This window comes from Polyergus mexicanus, unplaced genomic scaffold (genome assembly GCF_030449975.1).
Source record: "Polyergus mexicanus isolate NDT 795.1 unplaced genomic scaffold, iyPolMexi1.0 SCAF_16, whole genome shotgun sequence".
NCBI lineage: Eukaryota > Metazoa > Arthropoda > Insecta > Hymenoptera > Formicidae > Polyergus > Polyergus mexicanus.
The window spans coordinates 622479-634895 of NW_027223336.1; the positions used below are offsets into that span (position 1 = coordinate 622479).

Sequence of the window (12417 nt, forward strand, 5' to 3'; positions counted from 1 at the left end):
TTTGTCTTCGGGCTATATCGCAAGATGGAGGTACCTGACCCGATCTGCTCATCGCTGCGCACGATAGACGTCATTACGACATAACTTGAATATTTTAAAACGTCGTTTATTGCGAACATCCGTCATTCCCCTTGAGTCCTTTCCGATATCAATCGATTACGTGCTGGAAAGCAGTACAATTCACTTCTAGTTTTGGGCCTAAATAAAAAAAATCGCATAACGTTTGATGAATGATGCGAATATACAATTTATAACGAAGAGAATTCTATCGATAAATTAGGAGATTATATATATTTTAACATTATTATATGACTATATATGAATTCACGGACAAATTATTCGTCAGAAAAATAACCGGCGGGATTTGTCTTCACCGAATATGCGCACACACGCTCGGAATGTCGTGTGTACATATACTGAAATATTTGTATATTGTCAGCTCAATCATACGTAACTACATCCATATATCGATTATTTCTATAGGGGGTCAGTAGTGGAGTAACGTTACACCTGTCAGTCGGACATATAGTAGTTGCTACTACTTCCGGACGTGATACATTCAGTAGTTCGTATCTCTTAGGTAGAATACGTTCTATACGGCTATGTTCTCGTCGACACTTTTCGAGTAAGGCAAAGGGTAAGTGAATAAAATAATTGAAATGTTTAAATGTGCTTTTGCATTTGAAGATCTAATTATCTATAATTATTAACAGTAATTCGTACGTCACACATTTTTTGCTCTATTTCTGGTCACATGTGGGTCACAATGTCTTGTCGCAGTTTTTTAGTTGTCTCAAAGTACTTGAAAAAAATCTACAAAAACTTATATATATTAATACGTAACATCTGTAGAAAATGATCATATACGACAAAAGTTAAAAAATAAATTCTAAACATTTTTTTATTTTTTATTGATTAAGGCCTTCGAGAGAGTCTATTGTTAAAATATTGATAGAGCCTAAATAACCCATATGTGATCTTTAAAGATTAAGTACATATTAATTATACAATGACGAATGCAAAACTAAAAACTATAATGAAAGATTTTATATATAACGTTACGTTTATCGAGCTTGAAAAATTGTATAGTGCCAGTAACTTTTATCGATAAATGATCTTTATTTTTTTATTTTTACTTTATTTTAAAATTTATATTAATGATAGTTTATATTGTACATATATATGTATAATACTTTGTAATTAGAAGAAAAGTGATTGCTGTATTAATCTGGTACGTTAATGTTTTTCCATATATTTTTTTTGTTTTATAAATTTTTGACAAACCTTTGTGTGACCTACATTATATTTTATTGGATATTATTTAAAGCGACACTATTACTAGGTAAATCTTTCACATAAAAATTTTATTCTATTTCTATAACTATTTTAATAACAGTAAAATTTTATATCCCAAGCACTCTTTCTCGCATTATTCTTTATTTTGAATTTCTTAATAAATTTTCTTTTTTATGTGCATATAATTTCTGAATACACAACGTGATTCCGAGATTCGTCCGTAATTATTAAACATCGAATTCATTATCGTTATGGTGAGTAAAGTAAAATCAAATAAATTAATTATATATTGACGTGAATACGCGTATAATTTATGCAATCGAAACCACGTAAATTGTACAGACACAACTTTCGGTAAGAAATCCACTTCAAAAACACTTAAAACACGCAAAGTTTATCTTCATGCTTCTCTTTCGACATTTAATATTATGTATAATAAAAGTCCAAGAAATTTCCAGTTTCTCTATAGTGTATGTGTATATTATATTCGCATTCTGTTTCACTGAACAAACATAATCGATACACCAGTCATTCGCAGCGAAGACACCGATAAGTGGATGTCGCGTTGCGATCTGCACACTGTTTACGAAATGTCACATTTTATCGTTATCTAGGTGAAAATATTTCGTTTCCGTCGCGGAATTATTTCCCGACTCTATCGAAGCGAATCAACCTAGATACGTTGAGTATTTCACCGCGAGAAATACGCGTTTCGATCTTTCTTGGTGTTTAAAGCACACGACAAGATTCGTAGTAGGTCACCTATCACCACCGTGTAATCATCTCCGAGTCGAACTGCAACGTAGTGCACTGTCTCGTGACTGGTATACTTATGCAATGCTAAAGTGAACGATAGACATAAAAAAAATATTATACGCGTTATTTGATCGATGAAATAATGATGCGTTTTATAATGGAGTTAACTGAGTTAATGAGTAAATAATAAAAACGAACAAAAATCAAACAAGTCTTTAAAAAAAAATAAAAAAAAAAACAATATAAAAGCATTTTTCAAATTTTGAATGAATGAAACATTGCTTTTATTTATTTATGTAGAGAAAAACAGATGATCTAATATCTTTAATTTACTTTGATAAATAATAGCACAAGCACCCTTTCGAAGTGCTTGTTTTGTTATATGAAATCACTTATCTCATTTTCTATGATCCAGATTATTATTCCAAAGCATTTTAAGTAAAAATTAATTTTCTAATCATTACTATTATAGACATATTTGAATGGAATAAATTATCATTATGAAGTATCAGCAAGTAACCGTGGACATGACAAACATGGTGTTTACCGCTTGCTCTTATTTGGCGCTTGCCGGAGCGGTCTGGATATTCCTGCGTCTTATTCAAGCCTGCTTTTGGCTGCCGAAACATTTAAAAAGACAAAATGATGTTCAAAGAATGTTGCAAGATAAGGTAAACTTGAATATTTATTAATTCGATTTTAATTATTTCTGTTTCTCTCAGAGACAATACATACTCACAAATTATTTAAAGTTTATTTGATTTTATATTTTTAGGTTTTTCTGTATTGTATTTGAAAAAAGTTAATTTAACAAAAATTTCACGAAAGATTTATTGATTATTTTAAACTAATGGTACATTCTTTCAGGTGGACAGCTATGAAAAGTATGTGTTAGAATGTGAAGAGAAGGAAAAAGCGGAAATGTTGGACCAGATCGACGACGAGAAGAAAAGTCTTGAAATGTCGGAGAAATGGAAAGAACGACGGGAATGTCTGGACATGCTTAAGAAAGAGTTGGAAAGAGTTCGCGAAGGCAAAGATATGTCCGATTGGGACGCTTTATTGGACGAGGAACTGAAAAAGCATGAACTAGACTCTAAGCTTTTAGATGAGGAGGAGGAGGAGGAGGAGGAGCAGGAGGAAGAAAACTCTAAAAAAGATACTAATAAAGAGAAAAGCGAAGAGAAAAGTGAGAAAGAGGGCAAGAATATCGAACCGAAGAAAGAAAAGTAACAATTATATCGAGTGCCTTAAAAGTGCCTTACTAAGACTGTTGAATTGCTTTATGAAAACTTGTATCTATACATGTAGCAGAATATTTATAAAACGTAAATCTCTTCAAACAAATAAATTTTTAAAAATATTTTATATACTAAAACTAAACAATAAGATTCTATTGTATATTAAAATATTCTATACTAATAATTAAAACATGTCTCAATACACACAGTTAGGCTTAAAAGAAAAAAATGGAATTCTTTAAATGTATACATAGCTATTATTATATTGTTAATCTAATTTTATTCACGATTTCATTTATCAACATATAGAGATACAATTTTACTAAATTAATTCAATATTTGTAAAAAATATTAATATTGTGTGAAAACTACATGCAATCGCTATAAGTAATGCCTCGTAGTAATTACCACAGAATTATAATACAGTAATTAAAGGGAGATGAGCAGCTTTAAATAAGCACATATTAAAGTATTCTAAAAGCAGAAATTACATATATGTATATACATAAAATGTTGTTTTAAAATTATTCTTTTGTTATGTTGAAAAAAAGAATTATAATAATTAAGAAAAAAAGTAATCACTTTTCCATATTAAAAAATTATCTAAGAGTGGAAGTGTGTATATGTGTGAAGCTTTTATATATAGACGAACAATATCATTAATTCATTTCGTTGTGTTGCTATTAGTGCAATCAATATACAAAACAAATGTAACGTAAATGTCTACCTCGACAAATCTGTACCTGCTTTTAATAGTACCGGCGTTTAATAAACGTATCACACATTCATCAATATATTCTACGTGCGCAATAATAATCATGAATTAATTTAATTATCATGAAGTGCGGCGGCTTTTATTTACATATATTTTAATGTGACGAACAAAGAATGGGAAAGTATATATTAGCGGCGTTATATATATCTACACACATACACATACACATAGATTTATTTCTGCATTTAAGCGTGAATATTTTACAGAGCTTTCTAGATAGATATAGAAGACGCATTTTTGCAAATAAAAAAACAGCGTGATCAAGAAAATAATTATATACGTATAGAAGAATTATATGGACCATGCAATATAATAATGATTTGTATAGAATAACTTTACTTTTAATTATTGATTCTGTGTTTTTATATTACATATTATACTACCTTTATTGTGAAATCAATAAAATAATAAGTAATCAGAAAGCCAAAATATTTGATAATTGATAATGTGATTTTTACATTTAATTATTATTTACTTTTGCATTGAAACTCGATTCTTGACTTATTAATATATTGTTTGAACAATCTGTAACATTTTGGCTTTCAAAATTTAAAATTATTTTTAAGATTGAGTTACTCGTGTTTCATTTAATTAGTCTACAGCTGCGTGTTATTAATTGTACTATTATCTTTGGTTTTAAATACTGCCATCGCAGGCAGGTGCATGCGTCACTACCTTTTCTTCGTTTTACCTGTCGGTGCCATTGCACGAGAAAGTCAAGGTCAGCAGCAGACTAATATAAAAAACAGTTTACTGGCGCAGCTCCAACTAGAACTAGCGAATATTTTCTTCAACAACAGAAAACTCTCTACAGATGAAAGAAAGATTTAAAAAGTATGCGGCATCATTTTATACAAAATGTCTTAAAATTTATATGCTTAATTTTAATGGCATGTGCTAGGTTTATATGCATTTTTTAGAACGAGATTTTTTTTTTTTTTGTTTGTTTGATGCAATATATTATGATATATGCAATATTAAATAATTAAACTCTGAATTAAGATTTAAAAGGTAAAATTTATCTAAATTCGAGCAATCAAAGAGTACGTCAAAACTGGTTTATCTTTAAAAATTGTTGATGTTTTAATTCAATTTACAGTTAATAAAGGAATTTTCACTTAAAATTAAGATTATCAAGATTCTTTCTGTTTTTATAACAGCGCTATATTATTCTATCTACGATCCTTCAAATAATAAATTTTCAATGAAAGAGTTATAATTTTGTATTTTTCTTAAGATATAATTACTTTAGATTAATTTTAACGTTTAATTTCTTTATTACAACGAATCTGTGTTTTCTCGTCAATTTTATTTTTCATTCTTTTAGGTCACCGTATCTGTCGAGCGCGGCGCGCGGTACGCAGTTACCACGCTCGCCGCTAGATGGCGACGGCGTCGCGAACCCGCCATCTCGCGCAGTTCGCGACGCGCATCAGTCGTTGGTCGGATGGCGCTGAGTGTGTATGCGCGTGCGGCTGTGTCGCAAGTATCGGGAGTGGACGAAAGCATTGCGGACAGCGTGATCCCGCTCCGCGGGGTAACAGCGAGCGTTTCCTGCGTCGTGGTTGCACGGCGCGAATCGCGAAAACGCGTGAAAGTGTCGATCGCATCGCGTCGTCCTTGCGCGCGTCATCAGCGATGTCGACCACCGGCGAACGGCGCTTGGCGTCGCTGTGACAGTGTGCATTCGTCCTATGTACAGCCTCGTCGCGAACCCGAAGTGGACCGGCGACGACGGGAGTCATGTCGCGGCGCATCCCCCTACGGACGAGACGAATGTCGACGACGTCGACAGCGATGATTCCACGTCGTCCGGCCAGCTAGGACACGGTCCCGCCAAGTAAGTAAGTGCCGAATCCGAAACATGTTGTGTTGTCCTTTTTGTCTTTTGTGTTTAGATTTATGAAGGGTGTCAATTTTTTTCGCGACACCGTCTAACACGCGATATTTTCGACACCAACGTTCAAAACATATAGATGCGAAAGTGTCTCCGGCAATTCTATTTTCGTTCAATTTTGATACATTATTAATAACGACGAACTTCGTGATATAGGCGACAAGCGTCGTGAATTGGCACGCGCGTTCTAATTTTGTTTCGATAAAAGCGAGAAAACGTTTCGCGTCTCGCGTCTCACGATTCAAATGCGTTGTTCGCATCGAGCTATCGTGTGTGTATATTTTTTGTCCGCATTTCCGTGTATTTTCATAAGAGTAGCATGCGAGAGTAACCCAAGTTGCGCGGATGCGCGCCACGTACGCGCGGTCGTGACCTCTTCCGTTCCTCGTTTTCTGCCCTCTCTTCTTTTCGCTTTACAATATATTCAAAATTTGTTTAAACATATTTCTTCATAGAGATCTATTCTTCATCTCTTCTTAATAAATATATATAATATATAGAAGTTCTCTAAAGAGATTCAAAAGAATCGGCATAAAAAATATTTCTTGCCTCGTCTTTTTCTTTAATATCACGAAAAGTTATATATAAATGCATAATATACATAAAAATTTAATTTTACTTTAGATATATCATTACACGACAGATTTCATTGCTTTTATTTCGAATATACGTTAGAGGAATTTATATTTTTTTCAAAGACGAATGGAAATTTTGATGACATTAGAAAAGAAAGGATTAAATAATAATAAAAAAATCGATATTTTTTGCCCACATGATGTATCGCGAAAACGGAGTTAGTGTATATACGCGCGACGTTTTCGCCTTGTACAGATGAAGAGCGTGGACGATCGATATAGTTTGCGTGCTTTTTGACGATCTCGACGCAAAATCTCGGTTAACAAAATGTTATCGAGAAGGTCAAGAATTCCCGCGTGACTATGTTTTTTTTTATTTTTTTTTTTTTAACGGAGAAGGACGAGACTAGTGTTATCTGTTGCAACGTTTTCGATCCACGCGATTCGAATTTATTTCAACGCAGCAAAAAACCAAACTCCACGAAACTATTCAATATATTTCAATATATTAAAAATCACGGTTGCCTTTCGATTCGAAATTCAAAGATTAGAATTTGAATGTAAATACAAAATTCAAAGCCAAAGATACTTTTCGCGTTGATAAAAATTGATTCTTATTATACTCATTATTTCTGATTATGCTAATCAAAAATACTATTGCAATTAGAAAAAAGATTCGATAAAATTCGGAGGGATTATAAAGGCTTATAAATTTAACACAGTTGTCTTATTTTTTTATTTTTCTATCTATAATATTATTTTTTATTGTAATTATCTCGTTGATCGTAAACTTTTATTAAATCTTGTTTTTTACAAGAAAGCTAATTACATGCTTTTCTTTTAAACGATACTTATTATTAAAAAATGATGCTGCGATCTCGCGCATTCTATATACGTACGAGTACACGAGTACAAAGGATAAACACGCGTAAATTATCGAGTGCAACATCTATTCGAGGCAGACGCATCGATTCTGCGCAATACTATTCCAAGGCATTACGAAGGCATTGTAGGTTTCAATGATTCGCAAATGAAAGCATTGTGCGTTTAGAGTTTTGTCACGCGGACAATGAGTGCCGTATATGGCCGTCAGGTGTGACCGGCGCGACGGCAAAGGTCAGTGACCGTTGAACTGTGATCGCACATATGACGTCATTGAGTATGAGTTCTATCGCGGAATCTATTTTTCCTTTGGCACCGGACGTCACGGATTCAACGAAGCGCGGGATGAAAATTTGTAGAGATTTTTCTGACAAAGATATTTCACATTGGAAATAACACGATTTTCGCGAATTAAGCTTTTAAAAGATATTTAAGAAAAATAAAACTTTCTTTTATGATTTATTATTACTAACTTTATCTTAATAAATTTTAATTGGGACTTGCTTGCTAAAAGTCTCCTCAATATTTGTTATCGAGAAACAAATATTGAGGAGAAATATTTTCGATTTTTTAAGAAAATTGCGATGATAATAATAAGAATTGATAAGAATTGATAGATATGAGGATGTTTAGAAAATCGTGGTACGTCAATTGTATTATAATTTGTTGGATATAGTTTACGTACATTTGTTAATATTTTATTCGATTATTTAGTTATTAAACTTATTTATTCGGAGAAAATCTTTATCAGAATAATTTAACAATATATTATTGTGTACTACTGCAATTATTAATATCCGAGTATTTTGGACTAATAAATTTTTGGTTTGCGAGAAAATGATTTTTCGTGTATGTGTGCAATTTTGCCAATTTATCTCGCGCCTAGTTCGTTCTCCAGATCGTAGAGGAGTTTCTCATTTAATCTCACGTTTGCTATACAAATTACATATCGGTTAGCTAACAATAGCGAGTTTTATATTTCATCTCTCGATGGATCGTAACAGTTTAACAATTGATAGAAAAGGTTATCAATTCTCCTATTCGACAGTATAGATTGCGCGAATGCGAAGATAATATTTTTATATTTAAAAACAGAAGAATATACGAGAAATGAAGAATAAAAATTCATTTTCTCAGGCAAAGCTTGTAAAGATTTAAAATGATGGATGATTTATAACATAAACGGATGATTTACTTTATTTTTGAAATAAATTTGATCACAAGTCGAAATATGTAAGATAATGTACAAAAACAATGTACAAATCCTTAGTATACCCAGTTTTTATTTTAAAAAAGCATGAATTGTTTTATAAATATCCATGTTACAGAAATTTTTTGTTTATATATACACATTTAAAAATTACGTGTTATGTATTATATATATATGTATATATATATGTAGTGCTGTATGAAAATTAATTTTTCATTACACAATTTCTTTTTCATATGATTTTTACTTTCTGTTACGTAATTTTATTTTTACATATCATTAACATTAATTTTAGTTCTACTTCCATCGAGCGATAAATCTCTTCTCGGTTTTAGCGCGAATGGCGTATTGATTTTACACTGGGTTTTTCGTGTTTCACAAAACACCCCTGAATATGTGTATTTATCGCAAAATATCTTGGGGCGTCCGATACGCGATATTTTCATCGCGAGCATATTTCAATTTAGATCGCGGATTCACAAATAGCATAAACGCGCGATGTTCGCCACATGTGAAATTGCACGTTGTTGCATTTAGATGCTCGCATCTTCCGGCAGTTAAATAAATCGTATATGCAATATCTCGGGAAGAGGAAAAATGCGCGATTCGCAACGAATTGTCGTAACAGTATGAGATGATCAAACGAAACCGGGATATAATAAATATATGGACATTAGACTTGTATTGTTGGTATAAATCTTTAAAATTAGAACGTGGCTCTTATTGCCCTTTCATTTTATTTATTTTAAAATTAATATCATATTCAGGAGGTTGGAATCCACTATAATTTTTTAAAGCTGAATGAATATCTATATGTACAGCATTTAAGCGCTTTATGAATTAATCCTAGTAAAAATTTTCCAGTAGAAAAATCACTAATTATATATATAATATTTTAGCTGTCTAAAGTCTAAAACATTTCCACTCACTGTGCAGTTGCGTACTTTTTTCTCTCCTCGGATATCAATAAATTTTATAACTCAAAATTATATTATATTGCAATTTACATCCAATTGCTATCGAGATAAGTAACATTACAAATTTTGATTTTGATTCAGTTTCAAGAAGATTTTACTTCGATACGACTTTAATTTGAAGCATACGCTATTACAAATCAAAACCAGAGAAATTTATTTAAAATTGTTTAAACACTCTGTTGATGAAAGAGAGCCTATATATTGCCGAAGATTAATGATTAGCTATTGAAGAAGAAAATTATAACTGTGATTGGATATTTCATTTAGCGAATGTTATTAGTTCGCTCCAGATATACATCATTTATCGAAAATGTGTATATACGTGCAATTTCCTTGGGCTGTATTCATCGCGGACTCAGCATATGCCATTCACGATTCCCGGTTTATCGATTTTCCGCATGTAAAGCTCTCTGACGTATTTCTCATTAAAGTATCATTCTTGCTGAGGGTTAATAGAGTTTCTAGATGAAAATCGTGATCGCATCTATATATCGTATTTTACAGATATTATTTATGTGTTTTGAAAAGGTATATTTTTATACATACAATATTTTGATAGATTGACAGTTATATATTATTGAATCGTTATGGAAAGATAAGATAAAAATTGAAAGATAAAGAGAGAAGATAAAATAGAACTTGTAGAGTTCTTATAAAAAATAATAATCATTGTTTATTCGCAAATATTTTATTAATTACTATAACAAAGTTTTAAGTTTTACAAAAAACTTAAATCTTGTCTGTCGAATTTTCATTTAACTTCAGGTAGAGATAATTGTACAATCCGCGTTCCGTCACGAAATTATTATCTGAAAATAAAGTTCTAAAGTTTATTACAAGTTGAACGTGAATAAAGTAAATAGAGACGCTATACTTGCTTGTAATTAATATAATTTTCACACATCATCTTTTTTACAACACCTTAACACGCGTGTTATCTCATAGAATATATGTGTTTGCAATAGTACTGCAGATTCAAAATGCTAAAAATTAATTGGTTGACGCGATCGAAGTCGAATCGCGGATAACTTGCATATTCGCAATTTCCTTCGACCGTCTTCGTGGTCGGGCAGACCGTTTGTCTCATTCACAACGATTCCCGGCATCTATCCGTGTAGAAGGCCGACTATCACGCAGCTCCGTTCTATCGATCCGCAGCAGCCGGGCACCCTGCATCTCCCCCTCCTCCCGACATATACACATACATATATCATTCCTCTCTTTCTCTCGCGCTCTTTATCCCCTCGTTCGTCTCTCCGTTCTCGTCTATACATTCGCGTTACACCCACGCTTCTCTTTCCCTCAATGCACCCTCATCCTCCATAATTTCCGCGTAACTGGACGATGAACGAGAAGGCGAGTTCCTCAACCTCCGTTTTCCATCGTCTATCAGAAAGCGCAAGCCGCGATGAGATATATCCCGTTATAGCATTCGCCATCTGCTCGGTCGCGATAGACATTTCGATATTGTTCGCGACATTCGAGTCAATCAAGATTGGATCGCTGGTTCCCACAAAATTAAAATGTGCAATTATATCTCATATTAGATTAGAATAAATATATGCGAGATATATTTTCGCGCGAAATATTTTGAACAATTGTAAAGATAGCAGCCTGCTACTATAATGAAAAGAGCTTGCTAAAAATTTAAAAAATCGTGCAAATTACAATCCATTCTTTTTACATGAAAAATTTATTAACCGAACATGATTGGTTAAAATTCGGAATTATTTTTGCAGGCTTTTTTCGAGATATACATCTTACATAAAGCTTGCGTTAGAAATAGACGGAGCAACGAATATCCGATTCGCGTCCCTTATTGTTCGTTGCGACGAGAAATGAACGGAAAGTATATTAATTCGTCGCAGCTGCGTCCTTTCTCCGTTAGCTGCTGTTGCGCTTTCTTCTTGATAAATTTCTCGGAAACGTCGCTATTGCATTGCGCTCGTAATATAATTCGCGACTATCGAGAAACTCCGTCGTGCGGCAGCTTGCGAATTCTCCCGACTCTTATTCCAATCTCTCTTGCGAGACCGCGAAGAGCAACACGAGAGGAATTCTGTAGGAAAAGTGCCATCCGTTGCATTTTTAATGCAATTTTCGTCGGCAGGAGAAAACTCGTTTTTATTTATGACTCATTTATCAATATAAAAAAGATCGTTCCGTTTGTAATAAACACGCGCACGCACACTGATATCAATAGAAAATATATGTATACATAACTGGCATTTAGCGCAAGATTAATTTATAATGATATAAAATAATATTCATTATATTAATATTCTATATCAATGCATGTATTAATCAATATATATTTTTTAAATTATAATTACATTGAATGTATATAATATCGTATGTAATATATTTTTATTAAAGTTAATTATAATTTGATCGTTATTATATAAAGAGAGAGAGAGAGAGAGACTCTCTTTAAATAACTTTCTGCATTTGCCTTTGTTTCAAAATTGCGTTATCAACTTTTCCCCAAAATAAACTTCTAAAGTTTATAAATTCTTCAAGTAATTGAAAATATAAGAGCGCTTTATCTATCGGGACTCTTTTAAATATGTTAATTGCCTAACATCTCATTAAAAAAAAAATTTCTATCTGATTCTTTTCTTTTGATTATATTTAGCATTCTATGTAGAATAGTATGCGGCTTATTTTCCCTCTTTTCCCCCTGTTGACAAAGAGATAGTTAGAAAATCGAAAACATATGATATAAAAGAATATTTTTTACAAGAATTATTATGAGGTTTTTTTTTATTATGCTAATAACTTTAAAAATATAAGATTATATTTTTTGAC

The 12417-nt window shown here is 32.3% G+C and overlaps 2 protein-coding genes across 8 annotated transcripts in view; both read left to right on the forward strand.

The window, feature by feature from the left end:
- The first annotated feature begins 323 nt into the window (after positions 1-323).
- Positions 324-4413, forward strand: LOC138940203 (nucleolar protein 58). 4 transcript variants are annotated; one of them, XM_070308832.1, is made up of 3 exons: positions 324-637; positions 2525-2723; positions 2920-4413. In XM_070308832.1, the coding sequence occupies exons 2-3, from the start codon at positions 2553-2555 to the stop codon at positions 3283-3285; spliced, it is 537 nt and encodes a 178-aa protein (XP_070164933.1). In that variant the 5' UTR covers positions 324-637; positions 2525-2552; the 3' UTR covers positions 3286-4413. The 4 variants fall into 4 exon arrangements, with proteins under 4 accessions (XP_070164933.1, XP_070164936.1, XP_070164934.1 ...); XM_070308835.1 differs by having other exon boundaries at positions 331-637; positions 2559-2723; XM_070308833.1 differs by lacking the exon at positions 324-637 and adding an exon at positions 1444-1550.
- A 1135-nt stretch (positions 4414-5548) lies between these two features.
- Positions 5549-12417, forward strand: part of LOC138940034 (uncharacterized) — a 62470-nt gene continuing 55601 nt past the window's right edge. For 3 of the 4 annotated variants that reach the window (XM_070308519.1, XM_070308518.1, XM_070308523.1), the window contains exon 1: positions 5549-5908. In XM_070308519.1, coding sequence (XP_070164620.1) covers positions 5763-5908 — 146 coding nt within the window. In that variant the 5' untranslated portion in view covers positions 5549-5762. Of the gene's footprint in view, positions 5913-12417 lie in introns of all 4 variants that reach the window. The other variant, XM_070308521.1, reaches the window with a different exon arrangement.

What these genes read in the sequence shown, in the direction of transcription:
- LOC138940203 (XM_070308832.1), top strand. Translation starts at nt 2,553, where the DNA reads ATGAAGTATCAGCAAGTAACCGTGGACATGACAAACATGGTGTTTACC. An exon ending in AAAGAATGTTGCAAGATAAG is followed by an intron (nt 2,724 to 2,919) that starts GTAAACTTGAAT and finishes ACATTCTTTCAG; the next exon opens with GTGGACAGCTATGAAAAGTA.